The sequence below is a fragment of the Dreissena polymorpha genome, chromosome 3 (genome assembly GCF_020536995.1).
Source record: "Dreissena polymorpha isolate Duluth1 chromosome 3, UMN_Dpol_1.0, whole genome shotgun sequence".
Lineage (NCBI taxonomy): Eukaryota > Metazoa > Mollusca > Bivalvia > Myida > Dreissenidae > Dreissena > Dreissena polymorpha.
In genome coordinates this window covers 141,917,595-141,940,487 of record NC_068357.1, presented here as the reverse complement: position 1 = coordinate 141,940,487, position 22,893 = coordinate 141,917,595, and the positions used below count along the sequence as shown (strand labels likewise).

Genomic DNA, 22,893 nt, shown 5'->3' with positions numbered 1-22,893 from the left:
AACTGCATGCTGATATGTTATCAACCTCCGCTCAGAGATTTGACTGGAACCAGCATAGCTGGACCAAACCCCTGCCTTTATAACCATGTTACATGTTACAATAATTTTACCGTTGTTATTTTTACTTTATTATGAACCTAAACTTATGCACTATTTTCAAAATATAATCGAAAATGGTACTATTTTTAATATTATAATACTGAAACAGAAATTATTTTTTTGATGGCAGAGACTGTGAGAACATGGAGCGACAACTCTGCATGGAGATAGATATGTTACTAGCTCCTCACAGCGGTTACCCCCCCCCCCCCCTCCCCCAAGAGCTTACTTAACTTTGTGGTTACGGTTACAAATCTTCCCTGATCTGAAAGGGCATTTATACTCACACAAAGCGGGTAGGGACATTATGCTTTGCGCTTGACTATCTGTCTGTAGGTCCGTTATCTTGAAGGATCATTCATATTTAAGGCTGCGACCAGTTTTGACAGACCTATTGTCCTATTTTTCACTATATACAAATTTAGTCTCCGAAATTCTGTGCACTTTTCGGATTACGCTCAAACTTTCACAGCAAAAACACCTTCATGTGTAGGTGGTCGGAAAGGGAAGAATATTTGATGCATCCACTTTGACAGAATAATGACCTTCATTAGTATTTAAAGGGATTTTTTCAGGTTTTGGTAAATTGACAAAATTGAAAAAAGTTGTATCAGATTCGCAAATTTTCGTTTTAGTTATGATATTTGTGAGGAAAAAGTAATACTGAACATTTACCATGGTCAAATATAGCCATTATATGCATATTTTGACGATTAAAAAACCTGAAAATTATAAAGCGTTGCAACGCGAAACGATTGAATAATTTGGAGAGTTCTGTTGTTGTCGTTTAATTTTGTGAAACTACGAATATTGCTTATATAAAGTATAAAATACGTCTCGTAAACATACTTGTCAGGACGGCCGAGCGGTCTTATTGGTTTTTACTCCAGGACTCCGGGTGTCACTGGTTCGAGCCCTGCTGAGGGCTACTTTTTTAAATTTTATTCTTGATTTTTTACTGGAGCTTTTTAGATTCAATATTTACATTTATCAATATAAAGCATTTATTGACAAACTTCAAAACATGCCAAAATCTGTGAAAAGGCCCCTTTAAAGTATGCAGTTTTATATAACGATGCTTGTTTATGAAAGCTATCGTGAATGCTGAAATATTGATTTGACGGTGCTTTGCACTTCGATTGCGTGTGTGTTAAACGCTATTTTCATGAACATCACGGGAAATATCAGCTCTGTCGGACTGTTTATATTACATATCAGTTACATAAGATCTATGAAACAGTCAAATTTATTCGGAGGTTGGATAGGTTACATTAGATGTGTCGTCTTAGTAGAACAACAGACAATCCAAAAATCGATAAATTGAGCGCCGCCATATTGACCCGCTGCCATGACGATACTGAAGAATCTGGTACACTACAGCGTTCGAAGATCTATCAATTAACAAAGATTGGAAACATGAATGAATAATATTTTACATCGTTAAAAAATAAAATATAACTTTAAATACTACACGCCAGATTTCTAACATATGTGTCTCTGCAACAATATTCAGTGACAACACGTAATGTTTAAGGCCGAAATTGCTGCATTAAAAAAAAATCCTTTCAGTTATGCCTTTGCTTCAAACACAATTATTTCTTCCTTTGCTTAAAACACAAGTATTTCTTTAATGCATTTTATTATTCGAAGATAATTATAAAGGTTATTTCCGCATATAAAGTTTGAAGTAAACTTTGTGATTTTAAGCGTTAATAATTCCGGAGATGTTAATTAGCCAAATTTTTAAAGATTTATGACCGAGATATACAATTTCTTTGAAAATCAGATATCTGCCTTTGATTAAAACATTATTATTTCTGTTTACAAAATTATAAAGTTCCAGATGTACTCCATGAGAAAATCTATATGATTCAATACCGAGACACACTTTTTTTATTGAATAGTACATCTAAACACTTTCTAAACATTTATTATTTCTTTATTAATAGTTTTTATTTACTTATCATTTTTAAGGTAATGTAAAAGCTCTAGCCGAAAAAAGTTTGTGATTTTAACTAAAATTGGTCCGGAAATATTAATAAGCGAAACTCTGTAAGATTTTACGTAGAGGCACACTTTTCTTATTAAAAAGTATATGGTTTAGTCTAAAACTTTGTTGTTTTTATTAATATATTTAATTTCAAATTCGCTTTCAAACAAAAATCTTAAGCCGGAAAAGACTTCTTTTTTTTAGTGAAGATGTCACCTTTGTGCCACCGTATGTTATTTATATTACAACAATTTCTTATCTTTGGTAGGCGAATGGTTCCTAGTTGCCACATGTTTGGGAAAGGACTTCCTACGTGACGTCATGCCTACGTTTAACGTACCAGTTAACTCCACGTCTCACCTAAGACATCTGCTGATGGGGACGTGGTTTAAAGACTTGCCCATTTATGTTGCGTTTTCTGTCATCCCCTCGCTATGCGGGTTCTGGGGTATCGGTATTGGTTTCGACTTTTACTTCTACAAGAAAAGAAATGATAAGGTGCGTATGTTAGCACTATTCCACAGCCTCGGTCATAGCCTGGATAGGCCGCCCTTACGTCGAGATTTTTTTTTAAAACGAGTGTTGGACGTAAAACGTAATACTGCGTTGACCGCGTGTTCTTTCGATTGAATATGTTAAGTATAGCAGTTGTAAATTAAAAGCTCATTCATTTTTCCGAACGCATATATGTAAATTAAAGCGCAAATAAATTAACACCTAAATCCCCTCTTGGCCGCTTGTGTTTGTAGCCGGAGCAGTGGAAGTGCCAGCCGACCCGCTGGCTCACGAAGCCTAACGAGTGGCACGCGTTCCTTCTGGGGTCCACCAACATGCTCATAGGCTCCGTTGTCTCGGGAGTCATCTCGTGTTATATCATGAACGGAGGTGAGAAACTTAATTGTTTCCACTAGTAACTTAGTCGTTAACACCAGCGATTTATCTTAGTGAACGCTTTATGCACCAAACATTTATATTGTTATTATATATATATGTGACAATACATCTTAAAATAGACAGTTTTTGTTGTTTAAATTAATGGTCTAATTTTTAATTGTACTTGTGTTACCATAAAGATTTTTATGAACAAAGTAACACCATAAATGCGCATGTCTTTCAACGTCAGGTAAATGCACGTTATACACGCGGTCGGACGCGTACGGCTGGGCATACCTGCTTCTCTCCGCGCCCGCTCTGTTCCTCTACAACGGGGCGGTCATCTACTACCCGCACAGGATGTTCCACATCCCCTTCCTGTATCGCCATGTGCACAAGGTTCACCACCGGTACGGGAGTCCCACGCTGTACACTGCAACCGCCATGCATACGTTGGAGTTCCTCGTATACCAGATCTTATTGATGTTACCCGTGTTCGTCGTACCGTTACATGCGGGTGAGTTCTTCCCCGTGTTCTTAAACGCAAGCGAGTTGTCCTCTGTATCTTTACACGTATGTAAGTTTTTATATGTACCGTTAAGCGTATGGAAGATGGTATTTTTGTATCGTAACACTTAAGTAAGTTTATATCTTTACCCGTAACACGCAGTTGATTTGTTCTCTGGACCTTTACACGCAGGTGAGTTTTTCTTTGTACCGTTGTATTCATGTGGGTTGTTTTCTGGGTCGTTAGACGCAGATGGGTTGCTTTCTGTACCTTTACCTGCAGCTGAGTTGTTCTCTGTACCATTGCATGCAGGTGAGTTTTTCTCTGTACCGTAACACGAAGGTGGGTTGATCACTGTACCTTTACATGCAGGTTGTTTGTTCTATGTACCTTTACACACAGGTTAGATATATCTGTCTGTTACACACGAATAAGTTCTTATCATTATCTACACAGTTGTTTTTGTTTGTTCACGTGTCAATTTAGAAAATGCATCAATGACTTAATACAAAGCGAGCACTCATAAAACCCTGTCAATGTCTATTATGCCGTTTTAAGTAACCGAATAAAACTCAGGAGACCGTTCCTTTCCAGTCGTTTTCGTCACCATTCTTCTCTACGGCTACTACTATGACTTGATGGACCACTCGGGGATTAAGATAGACTCAGTGTGGCCATGGCAACCGTCCACCATGTTCCATGACGACCATCACAGGTGCCTAGCAACGCAATATTCATCTAATCATCCCGCACACAAGAACATTATCTTTAAATGGAAATCGCAGCCCTTTGAATATAATAAACTTGTGATTGGTCCGTATCTCAGTTGTCATACAATTTCGGAATACGTCAGTAGTCGTGTGGACAATTTTCTATTAAAGAATTAAGTTGCATTTAAAGAAGAAAAAATAAGTACGCATTGGCCCTATTTGAGTTTAAAGTCTTATAAGAATCTTTCGTAATCAATCAAAACAAAAACCTTAAAAATAAGCTAAATGTAACAATTCAAACAAAGCTCGTATTAGCGTACTTACCTGTTTTTTTTTTTCAAATTGTACGGCTTAAGTCTACTATTATGTTCCCACGAATTTTAAACGCAAAATAATGTCTTCCCACTGGCTTCTGTATTTCCAGGCATACCCACTGTAACTTCGGACTCAACACCATTTTGTTCTACCGTTTCCATGGTACCCTGAGGCGTACAAACCGGAAGTAATGGGAGAAAGTTTTTTGCGGGAAAGGGATTGCGGAGTTTTTGAAAAACAACCAATCAGTATTCATCACACATTCGACTCGGAGCATTGTATTTAAAAGAACAAATATGAGCGAACTCAAAATATCAAATAATCCTGATAACTACATAACAATTGTAAGGATGAGGGATATTTTAATACTGGAAAAGCAGCCTTAAATCAATATAATATAAACGCCAATCGTTTTGTTCCATATTTGCATAAACGCCCTGGTATATATTTATTACATTTAAATAAAGAATGTAGTTTGTTGTAAAAAAATTAAACTTATATTCGAAACATATCATCGATACGTAAAAACACTTAGTATAGCAAAAGCTTGTCGTTAATAATACACTTTAAATATGCTATTAATCACCAACTAAACGCGCGGCAGAATCGCATAATTTCCGTTTTGTTTTACAGCTGTAACAGGCACACACGAATTCTGCTGTATTCCCCCAATATTTGGTATAGAGACAAATTTATAAACAATTAAAGTACGTAGAGAATATACATTTAGATTCATTTAAAATTACACGTTTTGGTTCATACAACATTGTGGTTCGTACATATTACATGCAAATTCCATTTCTTGCGACTTAGCTGTTTTACGAAGGAACTTCTTCACTTTATTAGTTGTCTTGGGTAATGAAAATTTGTTAAATGTATGCTATTTTTACTTAACCTCATGTTTCGGGCTTATCCGTAATAAGCAACATTTAAAAAATATATTATGTAAGAAAAAATTATTCCATTTACTTTATAGATAATATTCATGGAGATCGAAGAGCAAAAACAAAATCATGGTTGTAGCAATTCCATCAAATAATTTCATTTATTGATTAAAAATCGATGACATAAGAATAAATTATCTTGATTTATATACATGTGATTGTTATTTTCTGGGTTACTTTTTGGCAGTGGCAATTTCTTGTAGCCAAAAGTAGACATTTGAGCTGAACGGGCAATCTCGGACCGATACACTAATTAAAGTGATATTATGGGCATCTTACACTTTATAGGTGTCTATCGCAACCGTTGTTTATTGGTGGTGTTTTCACTTCATATACACTTGCATTTGTTAATGCAGCATCAACATACTAAAACAATAACTCGGAAAGAGAAAAATAATGCATTTGAATATCAACCGTTATTTTGTTTGACAACAGATTATGCATATACGATGTGAACCTAAATTTAGTTTTAGTGCAGATTCGTTCATACGACACAAAGACACAATTTTGGTTTAAGGATCGTTTTGTCTTACGGGACTGGGTGGGTCACGTAAGAAATCGAATATAAAATATATTTTTATAAACAACTGGTAACAAGATGAGTTGCAGATAATTGGCCAGTAACCACATTTTAACTATCTCTTTTGACCTGTTAATTCTTTTCAGCTCAATAAACAGTGAGAAATGCCCATAATATCACTTTAAGAACAATACCAATTGTTGCTGTATTATTCTTTGTTTTAATTTTTCAAAATGAATGCTACAATGTTATTTTGTTCTTTTGTTCTCTAAAAAAGAGCTATAAAGTAAATAATTCACCATTAAAACTTTGTATTATGCGCCACTGATAAATACACAGTCATACGAGTATTTAAGAGTTGCCCAGTCACTACGTGTTCACAAGCGTTCATAACATCGGCCTCGCCCAGTTTACAGTTGGACAAATGTGGTAAACACGTTCTTTTTGCATAAAATTTGCATGTGTTATGGTCGCGCATGAATAAAGAGGAAAATGAAAAAGATCAATAAAGGACCGATTTATGTTTATTGATACATGTATTTGTAAATTACTTCATGCATTGAAATATGTATCGTTTGAAGTAAAAACCAGCAATCGGAAGTCAATCAAATTAAGAAAAAAGTAAAATTTAAAAAATGGTTCCCCATCCATCTCTAAAAGGCATTTGCGTCACAAAATCTGGAACATTAATTAAAGAGCAGTTTAACATTGAGCGTCCCCATTGGAATTAATTAAAAAGAAAACCAGCCTGTTTATTTGAAAACGAATTTTATTAAAAATATTAAATGACATTATGAACACGTTATGTCCATAATAATTTCTTTTTAGCGTCAGCATTTTAAGTCACGTTACAGCTGTTTTGTTTTGCGTGGATCAAAGACAGTGTTTTTTTCTATAATAAACGAGTATGGCGTTGAAAAAACGTTCTGTAGCCGAAATAGCACACCAATTCACCAATCGTTTCCAAAGACTGACTTATATTTGACTTCTTCTAGTTAACTCGTATCTTATGTCATGTTTGTGAAAGGAAAATACTTTATTTTCGCGCTGTAACAAGTTTTTCGAGGTGTCGGAAATTTCTCGATTAAAATGAAAGACTTTCCATATTAAATCGATCTTCTAATTTTGCAAATTCAGTTTTTTTTAAGATTTACCGTTTTATTGGATCCTTGTTTCTATAATGTTTTAATTATTTATGCGTTTCAACCAAATCATACTATGTTTTTATTTATTTGAACACGAAATGTGCTTTTATTGCATCAAGCTAAAAATGTGTATCAAATAATAACAAATACTTAAAGATGCTTTAGTGTAAGTTATGTTCTACCTTACTAAAACACAAACATGTAAGTACAAAGATGAGAGTTGAAATACTTGTTTGATTTCGATTTCGCGTTCTTGTATTTAGTCATTTTAGAACGCTTATAAACGACCCTTCATGTCAATTATTACAAAAAAAGATTCAAGGGGCTCTTTTACATGAAAGCAAATCGAAAGATAAAACATTAACTTGGAAACAAACTTTTAAATGAAATAAGTCAACTAGTAGCTGTATACCTATTACATTTTGACCGCAGGATAACATTTTACCCCCGATATGAACAATACCATTTATTCCGAATGGGGATCGGAATGCTTTTTGAGATATGGTTCTGCTAATTCCAGGGAACAGGCATATTTAAGTAAAAGAATATAGTGATGGAGGTTTAAAAATGATCAATTTGGATCCATTTATTCTAGCATTGAAATTTACCTGGTTGAAAAAATTCCATTCCTTAGAGGAAATTGTATATATATCTCACGATTATACGTTGATACTTATAAACCTTTTAGTGCAGTTATAATTATGCTTTAAATAGTTCCAACTGAATTTCAAACCCCTTTTTGGGTAGATGTTTTAAAAAGCTTCTCATTTAATTTTAGTAAATTATAAGTAAAAGCAGAAGAATTGATGTGTTATCCACTTTTTTATAATCCAAATATATGGAAAGGAAATACAAGTTTTTTTCTTTAAGTCATGGTTTGAAGCTGGAATTCACTGTATAGGTGATGTATTAAAAAAAGGAACCTTTTTTTCGTTGATGAATTACGTGAAATGTACAATTTAAAAATAAATTTTATCAATTATATTGGGGTGACAAGAGCAATAGATAAATTTGTGAAAAAAATATTGTTTACCCCGTCCAACCCAACAAATGATCAAACCCTTTTTGCCCCCTTTATTACAACTTTCCAGGAATCTGTTGCTAAAAGACTAAACAACATTTAAATAAAAAACAATGAACAACCTTCAGTTAAAGCAAAATGGTGTATAAAACTCAATACCACAATTCATGAAAATGAACGGAACTGCATTTTTGAACTACACTTTTTAATAACAAATGATAAAAAGGTACATTGTTTCCAATACAGAATAATTCATAGGATAATTGGAACAAATAGTCTTTTGAACAACATGAAAATAACTGATGATCCATTGTGTTCTTTTTGCGATCAAAGAGAGGACAATTTAGAACATTTCTTTCGGGAATGTCAAATATCTAAAGCATAAATTGATAAGATATTACCCAGACAATTGTTTCCTTTCACGAGTAAAAAATTTTGGAATGTTTTTTCAACTCGGGTATTTAACTAAGTCAGCTGTATCCATAAATAATGTTATTTTGTTTATCAAGCTATACTTATACAATTGTAAAATGAATAAATTCATAATAATAATAATAATCTCTTTATTTTCCGAAGGTAACTCATTAAGACAACACATTGATACAAAGTCATGCAAACAGTTTAACAATGGCAATCTTATTTTCAATGAGGCCTTCAAACAACTATGGTTTGTATAATGCATTTCTACATTATAATGCAAACATGTAGACTTCGACGGACATAAGAGTACTGTAACAGTGTAATAGAAGCGTCATAAAAAGCAGGTTTATTATATGACTTCTCTTATATTATTAATTTCTCTTCCAATATTGAAATGGTCTCAAGGAACAAATATTTATTAAAAGAAAGTTTTTAAGAATATAAATGTATTGTTGATTACATTTTCCCATATGCACACACTCTAACGCACCCGCGCACACACGCAGACACACACATATACACACACACACACGGACACACAATTATGCAATTACCATATCTTAATTAACACGACCATAAACAACAACAAAAAGTTAACAAAAACAGCCGCGTACATTATTGTACAAAGTCAGAGATTAAAAACGTGGAATACATTATACTTGAAATAGTTTACGATTGACAGAAGTGGCTGATATACACAAATATTATAATTACAGAAAACAATATTCATGACCAGTGTTGTTCACACTAGGATATGAAATTACACAACTGTTATGAAGAATAGCCTGCACCTCCTTGCTATATAAGTAGTTTGAAATAGCAATATGTATATTTGTTTGCAGAAATTAATCCACAGTAATCATTACGACACTTATTGAGGAGCATTTGACTTTTGAATAAGAGGAAAACAGAAAAATGTTACTACGCGTGAGACTCATTTTGCGCCTCAAAGAGGAAATATTTCTTAAGCCAATGTTTGAAAGTGGTGAGAGTGAGAGATTGGCGAATACGTACCAGTATGTGGTTCCATATTTCCATACCAGATTAACTAAACGACTTTTTTTTAAAGGTTTGAGTGAGGTGTTTTATGCGTCAAATCATTGTTTAATATCGATCTTAAATTGTAATTATGGTTTTTTCACCAGTTTTATCAAGTCGTCAATATATGTGGGCGTTAAATTATGAAGAGATTTGTAAATAATTATACCTGTGAAATATTTACATCTGTTTTCAAAAGAAAGCCATTGAATTTTTGTGATAAATCATAATCATTTATATTTAAATCATTACGTAATATTACTCTTAAAAATCTTCTTTGCAGTTTTGATATTCTGTTTATGTCTCTAGTATTTGCATTTTGCCATGTGACACATCCATAATCAATAATTGGTGTTACATACGTATTATAGAACATAATTTTCATCTCAGGTGTTAGAAAATATTGTATACGCCTGAACAGTGATAATTTCGAAACAAGTTTTGAACAAGTTATATCAACATGGGCCTTCCAATTTAAATGTTTATCAATATGGATACATATAAGTTTTTGGGTTGCAACATGTTTTATTTTTTTAGTTATTTACAAACAAATTTAGATCTTCTGAATGTTTTAGTTTTTGGCATATCCTATAGTCATGCAAGTAGTTTTATCTGGGTTGACTGCCATATTATTTATCATACCCCAATTTTGCGACCTTAGTAAGTCGTCTTGAAGTGTGCAATTTATCATAGTTATATTATTCCCTTTACAGTGGATTGTTACATCATCAGCATACATGTCAGATTCTGATGTTAGTTTTAAGGGTAGATCATTCACGTAAAGTAAAAATAACAAAGGTCCTAAAACGAAGCCTTGCGGGACACCGGAACTTATTATGCAGGTGTCTGATGTTACTCCATCTGCCCGAATTTGTTGCAAACGGTTTTGTAGATATGATTAAAAAAACTTCAAAGACGAATTCGAAAAATGATATAGTTTCAACTTGTGCAGAAGAATGGTGTGGTCTGCTAAGTCAAATGCTTTTTTGAAATCCACAAAAACAGTTCCTATCATATAACCATCGTCCATACAATTTAACCATGAATCAACGAGTTTGATTAAAGCAGTTTGGCATGAGTGGTTTTGTCTAAAACCCGATTGGTGTTCATTTAGTATACATGTTTCTTTTAAATATTTATTTAATTGAATGGTTACATGTCTTTAAATTATTTTAGAAATTGTAAGGTAATAAAGAGATGGGTCTAAAATTATTTGGATCATGTTTATCTCCTCCTTTATGGAGAGGTACGACACTTGCTAATTTAAGTAAGTCTGGAAAATTCCAGTTGAAATTGAAGTATTTATTAATGTCGTAAGAGGTTGCACGATATAATCTTTGCAAAGTTTAAGGATATTAGGTCCTATTCTGTCTATGCCACTACTTTTATTAGGATTAAGTTTATCAATTAATGTAAGAACTTCCATAGGCGATATATATTCTAATTTGAACTCTCGATTAGCCAATTTTTTTTATCTAATTTTTTTTTTTAATATTCAAAATTTTCAGGTTTGAAAACTGTTTTCTTAATTATATGAGATATGTTAACAAAATGTTTGTTAAGTTCATTAGCCACAAGCTGTCTCCCACTAACATTAACATTGTTTATGTTTAATGTATTAGGTAAATTTGCTCGTTGATTTTCACTATCATTTGATATGCTTTTGATAGATCGCCACAATTGTTTAATATCCTTTCTTCTCTTTAACAGCATTATTGAAAAACGCTCGCTTATTTTTCTTAATTATGGAATTGCATTTGTTTCTCCATATTTTATACTGATCAAAATTGCTGCAAGCCTTAAATGTATCCCTTTTTAATCTAGCCTGTTTTATTTGATCAGAATACCATTCAGGCTGATGTATGCGCTTAACCCGCTTACTTTTAATTGGCGCATGCTGAGATAATACTGTGTTTGAATATATTGAATTAAGTCCTTAGGGCCAAATTCGGATCATTGGTAGTTTCTATAATATTCATATCATATTGACCTAGATCTTGTAGAAACAGTGTTTCATCAAAATGTTTAAACGATCTATAAGTTATTTGTCCATGTTCAGATATAGACTTACTTTTAATTTAACAAAGGGTGTACACGTGATTGGATAGTGGTCACCGAGGCCTATTACTGGAACGTTAACTTCTGATACGCAAGATATTGATGTTGTGTATACATGATCAATTAATGTTTGATGACGTTTTTGTTACTCTGGTTGGATATTGAACCAGTTGTGTGAGTCCGAAATCAAGTACAGTTTTTGCCCATTTTGTATTATTAAATTTATTAGGTGAAGCAAATTCAATGTTAAAATCGCCAAAAGCTGACCAATTCATATTAGATGATTCTGCAAATTCCATTTGTTTCTCAAATGAATCTATCCAAGACTGGGGAATGTTTTGGGCACGGTAGATAAAACATAAAAGATGTGATTTATTATTTTCGATAGCTACCTGTAGCCAAATAGTCTCAATGTCTGAGGATTCAAGATCAAAGCGACGGACATAGCTTATGTTCTTTTTGAGATGTATAATGAGTCCTCCACCAGCCTTTTTTGACCTGTCTTTACGTTCAAAAACGAAGTCGTTAATTAATAGATCTGTATCATTAATTGAACCTGTTAAAAACGTTTCACTCAAACCAAATAAATCAATTGACCCTGGCTCTCCCATTATAAGTCATCTAATTTTGGAAGAATGTGTTGAATATTCAAACTTGCTACATGCATACCTTGTTTGCTGAAAGTAAAAACGTTTTTATGAATCAACAATTTATCCTTGAAATTATTATTCGTTTTGAGAGGAGGCAATTTCGATAAATCTACGTTTTTGCTAACATTTAGATACTGGTATGAATCATAATTGCAATAACAATACAACGTACATGTATTTTTAGAAACAAAAATAGTGTCAGGTTGAATATTATAGTCACAAATTATTTTGTTGCATTCAGGAACATATATTGTTAAGTTTAAGAAATGGGTTTTCATGAGTAAATAAGTCAGAGTTGATATGTCCGTCAGTGTTTTCCTACCATAATCTGTGATTTCGGCAATCTTCTGTCGAGCGGTTTGCTAAACCGCAACGTCTGCACGGTGACCATCGTCCACGTAGCTCAAAGTTTCTATTATCAAACTGGCGACCGTCGTTCTGGAAACGGCCTCTAATTCCATATGTCGCTCCTGTCCATAGGTGGCCGAGAGTAACGTGTAGCGGCGACTCTGTGTGTTAATTCTCTCGCGGACGCATGTTTGGACTTCACAATTGGAGTTACCGTGTTAACTGTCAAAACCAGTCTACTCGAGCCTTTTGGACACAGGTGTATACCGTCTTTTAAGTAGAGCGGACGAATTGTGGTTTTATCAGCGTAAATGAACGAATGGTAGCAGTCAATGAGAACAGCACCCGTTTCCATACCCAATTTCTTTATTTCTTCATTTACCGGCCCGATGTCCGTGTCCGTTCGCGGACAGAGAGTGCATAAATATACAGTGCACTGGTGACGAAGAGCCTCAAATGTTGAGCGAAGCGTTTCATACACACTGCGTGATGTTCCGGAAGCTGCATCATTACCTCCGACATAAATTACTATTTTTGTGTATTTTGATATATCGTCAGTCAAAAGACGAGTGTAAATGTACGTACGTCCACATTGCTCTGAAGGCCACGCTTACTTATACCTTTAAGAATTGAGTCGCCGATTAATAACGTTCTATTTTGTTCAAGTCTGGGTTTATGTACAAAGTCATTAGTATGTGCGTTTCCGCTTCCTGTCAGTTCCGAAGTGTTCTGCGAATTTTGCAAAGCGGGCGACGTTATTTCTACATCAAATGATTGCGTCGCGGGAAATGTTGTACGATTATTTGATAAATCATACGAATCTAGTAGGAGTTTCCATCAATTTATTGAACGATATTTCAGTTTCTTTTTGTTGCGTTCAATTATTAGACATCTGGGTTTTCATTGATTCAGAGAAGGATTGCCATCGTTTTAGAAGTCCCTCGTTCAGGTTGCTCATTTGCGTTTTAACAGATTCTGAATTTGAAGTAACATCTTTCAAATTTTTTTTCATGTCACTACAGCACAGAGTGTGTTGATTTTTTAAACCACATATAATATCTTTTATTTCAGCGAGTTGCGTTGAGGTCTGTAGTATGTGTTCCCGCATTTCACTTTTGAGTTCATTTATTTCACTTAAAACAAATTTCATAAAATCATTCAATATCTCATGGATATTCGAATTTGTGTCTTCATTAATTCGACGAGCATGCTTTTCTTTTCGTACTGACTGAACTGATTCATTGAGGCGACGTAATTCTTCATGGATATCGGATTAATTTTGATTTTCCGAAAGTTTAGATTCATTTTTAGCTCATCTATTTTTTGAAAAAAAATTATGAGCTATTGTCATCACCTTGGCGTCTGCGTCGGCGTCCGGTTAAGTTTTGCGTTTAGGTCCACTTTTCTCAGAAAGTATCAATGCTATTGCATTCAAACTTGGTACACTTACTTACTATCATGAGGGGACTGGGCAGGCACAGTTAGATAACTCTGGCGTGCAATTTGACATAATTATGTGCCCTTTTTATACTTAGAAAATTGAAAATTTGGTTAAGTTTTGTGTTTAGGTCCACTTTATTCCTACAGTATCAAAGCTATTGCTTTCATACTTGCAACACTTATTAACTATCATAAGGGGACTGTGCAGGCAAAGTTATGTAACTCTGACTGGCATTTGGACGGAATTATGGGCCCTTTATACTTAGAAAATTGAAAATTTTGTTAAGTTTTGTGTTTTGGTCCATTTTACCCCTAAACTATCATAGATATTGCTTTCATACTTGGAACACTCGCAAACTATCATAAGGGTACAGTAAAAGGACAAGTTGCATAACTCTGGTTGTCATTTTTACGGAATTATGGCCCTTTTTTGACTTAGTAACTTTGAATATATGGTTAAATTTTGTGTTTCGATCCACTTTACTTCTAAAGTATCAAGGCTATTGCTTTCAAACTTCAAATACTTTCATGCTATCATGAGGTTACTGTACCTGGCAAGTTGAATTTTACCTTGACCTTTAAATGACCTTGACTCTCAAGGTCAAATTATTAAATTTTGCTAAAAATGCAATAACTTCTTTATTTATGATTAGATTTGATTGATACTTTGACAAAACTACTCTTACCTGACAAACCACGATAGACTCCACCCAAACCATCCCCCGTGCCCTCCCCGCTCCCCCCCCTATTTTTTTTTTAAGATCATCTCACAAATGACCACCACACCCTCACACTATACCCCCCCCCACCCCACCCCCAAACTTTTTTTTGAAACGGTTAAAAAACACAAATATTTATTTTTATTATTTTATGTGTGAAATACCGTCCAACCATCGCACCCAAGAATCCCCCCCACCCACCCACCCCCCCCCCCGAATTTTTTTTTTTGCATTTTTTTCCGCATTTTTGGAAGATAATGTAATAAATGTCCACGCCCCCACACTATACTACCCTCTTCACTCCACCCCTCCCTCCTTTGTGATTGAAAATGAGAGTCCCTTCACCTTTAAAAAGAAAATAGATGAGCGGTATGCACCCGCAAGGCGGTGCTCTTGTTGCTTATTGACATCAAAAGTTTTTTGAAGGCATTGTTAACATCAGTTGTTGTTGTTTCGCCATTTACTAATCTTTCCTCTATGTTTTTTAACATCGCTCGCAGGTGAATTTCCGTGAACTGATGCGAGTTTTTCCCTGTTGATTAAACACGAACTTCTTGTGTGATACAAGTTTAATGTATAAATACCCTGTCGACCAGAACTTAACTTGTATTGCGTTTCAACAAGATTTCCCTGTCTGTCGTGCACCGGAACTTTGCAACATTTATACGGAAGAGTGTTATTGCTGAAAAACTGATCCGCCGCAATCTTGAAAAGTTCATACATGCCAGTGTTTAGTAAAAGTCGAAAACCTCCACCTGTCTCGTACACAATCACATCTTCTTGATCGGTGGAATCCAACTTCTTTTGTAGTGACTTCCTCATATTTAGCGTGTAATCCACACCAACTGCGGCGCCATCAGTAACATTTTTTTTTAACTCCGCGGGTGCCGCTGTTCCAGCGAAAGGCACAATATTACTCATGTTACGTCGTTTACTTTTGTCCGTAATCCACAAAATTACATTGTTCTATCGACTTTTTTCAGAGATTCTGTTTTTGTATTATTTAAATGTGTTTTCTTTTTTAACCAGACGATTAAAAACAGTTAAAAACTTAATTTAAACGTTAAGTGTTCATCACAATAAGGAGCCAAAAATACATAAAGTATGAATATTATAACTTAAAAAAATATCAATTTCAAAAAAATAATTCAGAATCCTTTGACAGTGAATGGGAATTGTTTACTACAATTGTAGAACAAACTTAGCATTTAAATTTAATGAATATTGTAGTTCTTTACAACTTTTTATAAATATTTTTCTAAACTCAAAGAATCTAGTTGAAATCTTAAAAGAAATTATAGTTAGTACCTATGTGTCAAAAATCACAATTACTTGTACATATTTTAGTTTTGCTATGCTTACTTCAAGTTATACAAACTTTAAAGCAAGTATATACGATTTTGTAAAATATTAATGAATTTATATAAAATGTGTAAAAAAACTTATTATATATCTATTTCAATATAAAATAAAATAAAAGTTCATAAGAACGTGTGTCGAAAAATGCGAAATAAGCCAGATATTTAATTCTGAAATCGAACACGGCTGTACAGTCGAATTCGCTCAGCATGTATATCATGCATGTACGATGTGAATATAAACTTAGTTAGAACGGTTCATTTTAAATTCCTGCAACGATATATATTCATACGACACACGAACACTAACTCTGGTCCTAATAAAAAGACAAATGCTTCGGTATGTAGCAAAATATGTTCGTCACAATCGGCTACGGGCGCTAATTTTTCTTTGCTGCATTTTATGAAATTCGTATTGAATGCATAATTTTTTTGCCTATTTTGTGTTATTGTAACATATTTTATCAATATATTACAATTTAACACATATAAAAATCGTATAATCTCGCTTTAAATATGTATACATCCTGGAAATGTCTTTATTTTGAAAATGCACCTATAATTGCTTTTGTAATGCATTTTGTTCATCTGAATATGCAGATACTATTTGCTTATTACAATATATACATACTTTAAATATGTATATATACTAAAAAATCTAGTTTTCTACTTTTGTTCTTTATTAATCCCTTTAAGTGCTTTTCCAACACAAAATTGCATGCAACTGCCTTATATGTACAGCATTCTTTTCAGTTTGTAAACTTTAAATGTCTGTTGACATGACGCTGTGTTTTTTCCGTGTAATTATTTGTTATGTAATCGCTAACAAAGTCATAATATGGCTTGTGATTTTGTTGATAAACAAGTGTAATATTTACACCCAAATCTTATCGTTTGAATGTCACTTTTTTAAATATGTTTTTATATCCATAATTCTCAAAATATTTTGTGGGCGAAAAAGTACAGGAGCACTCTGGTAAAGTAGACCATCGCTAATGTTTGATAATAACAATCATAGATAAATATAAATATTCGCGGAGATATTCTATTGCTTGGGAAAGTAACATATCCTCAACAACAACCTTATACACAAAATCACTAATAACTTATTTTTAATTACCGTGAGTGAATTTATGCCATAACATGCCCCTCTCCCCCCCCCCCCCTTAAAACGAACTAACAGATTATAATTTGAATTCTTTTATTATGATCGTTGCATTTAGAATGTTGAAATACTGTCACTCAGCTTCGCAAGCTTCGCCGCCGAAAAATGTCGAAACCGCTCCCGTGACGGCAGTGACTCCACTGAACAAGCCCGCCTGAGTTCCGGCGGCTCCAGCGCTCTGTAACGCGGCAAACAAACCGCCGGATGCGACTGCAGAACCCTAAAAATAATTGATACATTTGTTACTGGAGTTTGTTATGTAATAATATCAACCAAGAACCTACTAGCATTAATTATTACTCCATTATACAATTACGATAAACACAATCAAGTGAAACACGTTCAACGTCATGTATTTCACCACAACGATTAAAAACACCCGCCTGTAGCCCGGCTGCGATTGAACCGGCAGCCACCCCGGCGGAAGTGAATCCCACTGCTGACAGCACAACCGGAGCAGCCGCCACAGCACCAGCCCCCGCAGCAACCGCTACTCCTGCTTTAGCCATAGTTCCCCATGGTATCCAGGATTCTAAGATGAAAAGAATCAAGAATATGTGATTGAGGGCCATTGAACATACATGGAATATATTATCAAATAAAGTTGTTTAAATTAAATCCAACCAGACATTGTCTGATTTTATTAAACCTCATGATGTGTTTACTTTTGACACAATGCGGTATATCCCGATTCCATGTTTCAGGTTTTATTCTACGCAGCACATGGCATCTATCCGGCTCGAATCCTTCGTAGCATTTTAGCACACATCTTGGGACTTCTGCCTTGTTATTGACATTCCAGTAGCCGTTGCCGGACTGCCCGTCAGCTATTTGCGAATAAAAATATATACAGTAATAAAATGAGGGTAGAATGTTTAACATTAGTTTTTGTATGTGTTCGTGGTGATCTATTGTGATCTGTTGTAATTGAATTATTTAGTCGCGTTTTTCTATTTTCTTTCGCTAATAGTTTTGCGAAATGTGAAAATGCTTTTTTTGTGATTTGAACGCGTGACCAAGTTCTTGACAATATTAGATGTTGCCCTGACTCGCCTTCAGACTAATAGTCGTATTTATCTTCAATAATATTTTAACACATCTTTATGTCCACAAACCTTTTCGTAAACTTGCCTTTTAATTTAGGCTTATAAAGGAGAAATCAATGTTCTTACCAAATACACATATTCATTCATGGCATTAACTTACACCAATATGTCACCTCAAGCTTATGTGAGCTTAAATACAATTTTACCATCTGTTTGCAACTATTTCCTCACAACAGCAGGAAATGTTTACATATGACCAACTGGGAAAGGTAATGCAATAAAGGCAGAACTTGGTCCCAGTATAACACTTCACGATTTTAGACACGCTGCATTTGGTAGCAAAAGTATATTTTCAGGATAAACAATGGCAACACCTAGGTTTGCTGTCGAAATCATATAAATAATTAAATGAATGAAAGAATAAATAAATACTAAACAAATAAATAAATGAATGAATAAATACATAAATGAATAAATAAATGAATAAACGAACGACTGAATAAAATAAAAAGATAAATAAACAATTACATTTTTAAGAAAACACAGTTGTTTCCCTTTTGAAAAGATTTAAAATCCGATTAATTATTCTACGAACTGTTGATCATTGAATAAATTTTCAGATTTCTGTTCAACATCATTCGAGTTCTTACTTTGTTGAATATTAAATTGGCAAAAGAAACGTTTTTTATAATTATTATGAAATTAACAATCGGAATGGTTTTTATTTGAACGTAAGTTAAGACAGTATATTGTGTAATGGTACGGGTTCATAAATCCTACACGCCTCGTTAAGGGATCAACAATTATGAAGATCTAAGAAATTAACAAATAAACTTTTATCTATTTTAATTTTAAACTGGATTTCAATGGACCGATTCTTAACATACCGAACATTATCCTTATTCAGGATTGCACACAGGAGCTTCACTACAAATTACAAACACGTCACACTACAGGCTGAGACGTGTCCCGTACAATAAGTAAACACAAATGGTTATAAAATAGACATATGTCTCACCATTATAACACAAAATATAAAAGTTAATAACTATGAAGATACCACAACATATTATTATAATCTTTTTTATCCAATTTACTTAAGGGAAATACATATTAAGATAATTTAAAATTAAAGGGCTATAACTGGAATAAAGGGAGAAAACCTGTCCTCTTACCAATTTTGAAAGTAAAATCAATTCAATTCATACTGGTATAATTATTTTCTAAAAACGGTAAATAATAAACGTATTGTTCTTTGTATTATGGGAATCTTTCGATGAGTGTTTAATTAAAGCAATCGTTGTGAACAAAAAGTTTGTTGCATATATATAATCATTTTAAATTCATCAAGATGTTCATCATAGTTGTGATGAAACGTTTTAAGAAATATTAAGCACCGAATTGTACATATTAGTTATAATATGAAATTTCTTTTAATAAAAAGTTAACTAATACGTATAGCATTTACTATGAAGTGATACTACTGCAGCTGCTGTAGTGCTACTGCGTTGACTTCTGCTACTACTACTGCTTCTGCACGACCGGTAACATAATACATTTTGAAACTTTGCAGTTTGAAAAGATGAGTGTAGTTTGACGTGATTTGAGACTGTGTAATAAACACTTTGCTATTGGTACTCACAATGTTTCGTCGACTAGTAGGTCACGCGAGTTGTGTATCGTGTTATTTCTTAACATTTGATCCAGCAATTGTAAACATATTGCAAGATATGTACATTTCCAGAAAGGAAATTCATTTCTGCGTTTAATAAGGCCGAGGTCATGGAAATCGCTACATAATTAATGAAGTAATGGCTGTTCAAAGCGATGCACCCTATTTTCGGTTCCTTTTGAGTTGAATACCTTGTTATATATAGGATAGTGATTTTTTTAGAGAAGTTGATTTTTCGTTATCATATGACTATTTTTAATTCAAAATGATGTTTGTGCTTATTATTATCATAGCCACACGCTAACCACATGTGATTCAGTGGGTATCGATATTCAACTAAGTTTTAATGAAATAAGCTGTGAACCTTATAGTTATTATAAAAAAAGATTCATAAGATATGGTACTAAAAAGTAAACAAGAGGGCCAAGATGGCCCTAGTTCGCTCACCTGAGAGGAGTCGGTTCATTCAATCTTTACCTAATGTCAAACATGACCTAGATATTGACCAGACAAACATCCTGGTCAAGTTTCATCATTATTGAACCAAAACTCTGGCGTAGGGAGTGTTTTTGTTTTTGCAAGATTAGAAATGGTGACCTATATTTTGAGTTGACCCCCCTTACCAAACATCAAACTTTGCTTACACGGATTTTGTATAATATAATGAAAATTTGGACAATATAAGGGCAATAATTATGGCATTAATTATGTGATTTTGCTCATCATCAAACTTGACTGAGATCTTTCAGCAACTTTGATAAAGAATGCTTGAGAAATGTGAATGCTAGAGTGTTTACAAACCAAATGTGGACGGACGGACAGCGGACAAAGACCAATCCTAAAACCTCACCTGAGCAATCAGGTGAGCTAAAAAGTGTGTTTCACCGATCTGAGCCATTTTCCAACTTGTCCAAGAAATCAATAAACCAATGAATTGACTAAGTTTCACGATTATTAGGCAAAAATGTGACATCTATAGTGTTCAATCACAAGGTTTCTCTCTATATAGTCACATAAGGTAAACTGCCCCACCCCCCTGGCAGCCATGTTTTTTTGACCCATCGGGACCATTTGCATACTCACCTGAGATATATATATATATAACAAATCTATTCACCAAGTTTCATGATGATTGGGCAAAAATGTAACTTCTAGAGTGTTCACAAGCCTTTTTTACTATATAAATACAGTAGAATTGCAATAACTCGAGCTGGCGATTTCTCGAAAACTGGCGATTACTCGAGCACGAAAGGAAGTCCCTTACATTTTCCTTTAATTTCTATATAAAAATACCCGCAATTACTCAAACATGCGATTTTCGATAACTCGAGGATGTGTGCTGGTCCCTGAAAGGCATTTCACACCTAATTAACTGGCAATTATTCAAGGACACTTTCTCGTGTGGTCGGTGCTAAAAATATTCGAGTTGTGAAAACAGGGCAATCAAGCAGACAAAAACGCTTGAGTAGGTGTGAAGTTAGTCGCAGTTTGAGAAACACAGTAAATTGCCATCCTTTGAGACGCAAATAAAAGCTACACCGTTTTAATGATAATTAAATGATTACCAGCAATCGCTAATTATGATAAAATGTGTGGTATAAAAAAGAATGAACGATCATTCTTATTGTTTAGTGTAGTATTCTGTAACCTTAAGCGATTTTTTTTACAAATCCTTTTCTTTTCCAAGCACAGTCTTACATGTAAATAAAGCGTTTGCGGTCAGAAGTTAAGCATCACCAACCAAAACAGTGAAAACAAATGATACCATGGATTACTCGAAACTTGCGATTACTCGAGCATTGAGGTCAGTCCCGTGCGTCCTCGAGTTATCGCAGTTTTACTGTATAAGCAAACTGCCCCCTCCCGGCAGCCATGTAATTCAACTGACCGGAACCATTTTCCAACTCAACTCTCGTATCAAGGAAACAAATGATCTGACCAAATTTCATGAAAATTTGGCAAAAAATGTGACTTCTAGAGTGTTCACATGTTTTCACTATATACATATAGAGAAAAATGCCCCGCCCACTGGCGGCCATGTTTTTTCACCGATCTGGACCATTTTCGAACTCGTCCGACATATCAATAAAACCAATGTTTTGATTAACTTTCACGATGATTGGGCAAAAATTGTGACTTCTAGAGTCTCTATAGCCATATAAGGAAAACTGCCCCGTCCACTGGCGGCCATGTTTTTCAATGGACCGGAACCACTTTTGAACTCAACCAACATATCATTAAGACAGACATAAAGACAAAGTTACATGAAGATTGGGCATTAAATGTGAGTTCTACAGTGTTTACAAGCTTTTCTTTTTTTGACCTAGTGACCTAGTTTTTGACCCAGCATGACCCAGTTTCAAACTCGATCGAGATATCATTGCGACAAATCTTCTGATCAAGTTTCATGAAGATCGGAAATAAATGTGGCCTCTAGAGTGTTTAAGAACAAATGTGGACGGACGGACGACGGACAAAGACCAGTAACAAACGCTCACCTGAGCAATCAGGTGAGCTAAAAACAAGAGCTGTCACCATAGGATGACATATGCCCCCTATAAACGCTTTGATAGAAGTTATAGCATTTTTCGAAACCTAAACGTAGATTTCGAAACCTAAATGTGGACCCTAAGTTCAAGGTCAAGGTCACAGGGGTCAAAATTTGTGTGCGTATGGAAAGGCCTTGTCCATATACACATGCATATCAAATATGAAGGTTATATCTCAAGGGACATAGAAGTTATGAGCATTTCTCGAAACCTAAACGCAGATTTCGAAACCTAAACGCGGACCCTAAGTTCAAGGTCAAGGTCAAGGTCACAGGGCTAAACATGCATACCAAATATGAAGGTGA

General features: G+C 34.3%; 2 protein-coding genes across 5 annotated transcripts in view; one reads left to right on the top strand and one right to left on the bottom strand.

Moving 5' to 3' along the window:
* Positions 1-22,893, bottom strand: part of LOC127871734 (interferon alpha-inducible protein 27-like protein 2B) — a 106,918-nt gene that overhangs the window by 15,779 nt on the left and 68,246 nt on the right. For 2 of the 3 annotated variants that reach the window (XM_052414893.1, XM_052414892.1), the window contains exons 2-3: positions 17,987-18,148; positions 17,705-17,853 (exon numbers count right to left, since the gene is read on the bottom strand). In XM_052414893.1, the coding sequence (XP_052270853.1) occupies positions 17,705-17,853; positions 17,987-18,148 (311 nt within the window). Of the gene's footprint in view, positions 1-17,340; positions 17,542-17,704; positions 17,854-17,986; positions 18,149-22,893 lie in introns of those variants that run through there. The other variant, XM_052414894.1, reaches the window with a different exon arrangement.
* Positions 1-22,893, top strand: part of LOC127871729 (uncharacterized) — a 75,310-nt gene that overhangs the window by 211 nt on the left and 52,206 nt on the right. Inside the window, exons 2-6 of one of the 2 annotated variants that reach the window (XM_052414883.1) lie at positions 2,358-2,587; positions 2,839-2,974; positions 3,213-3,479; positions 4,065-4,185; positions 4,605-4,929. In XM_052414883.1, the coding sequence (XP_052270843.1) occupies positions 2,358-2,587; positions 2,839-2,974; positions 3,213-3,479; positions 4,065-4,185; positions 4,605-4,686 (836 nt within the window). In that variant the 3' untranslated portion in view covers positions 4,687-4,929. Of the gene's footprint in view, positions 1-2,357; positions 2,588-2,838; positions 2,975-3,212; positions 3,480-4,064; positions 4,186-4,604; positions 4,930-22,893 lie in introns of those variants that run through there. The other variant, XM_052414882.1, reaches the window with a different exon arrangement.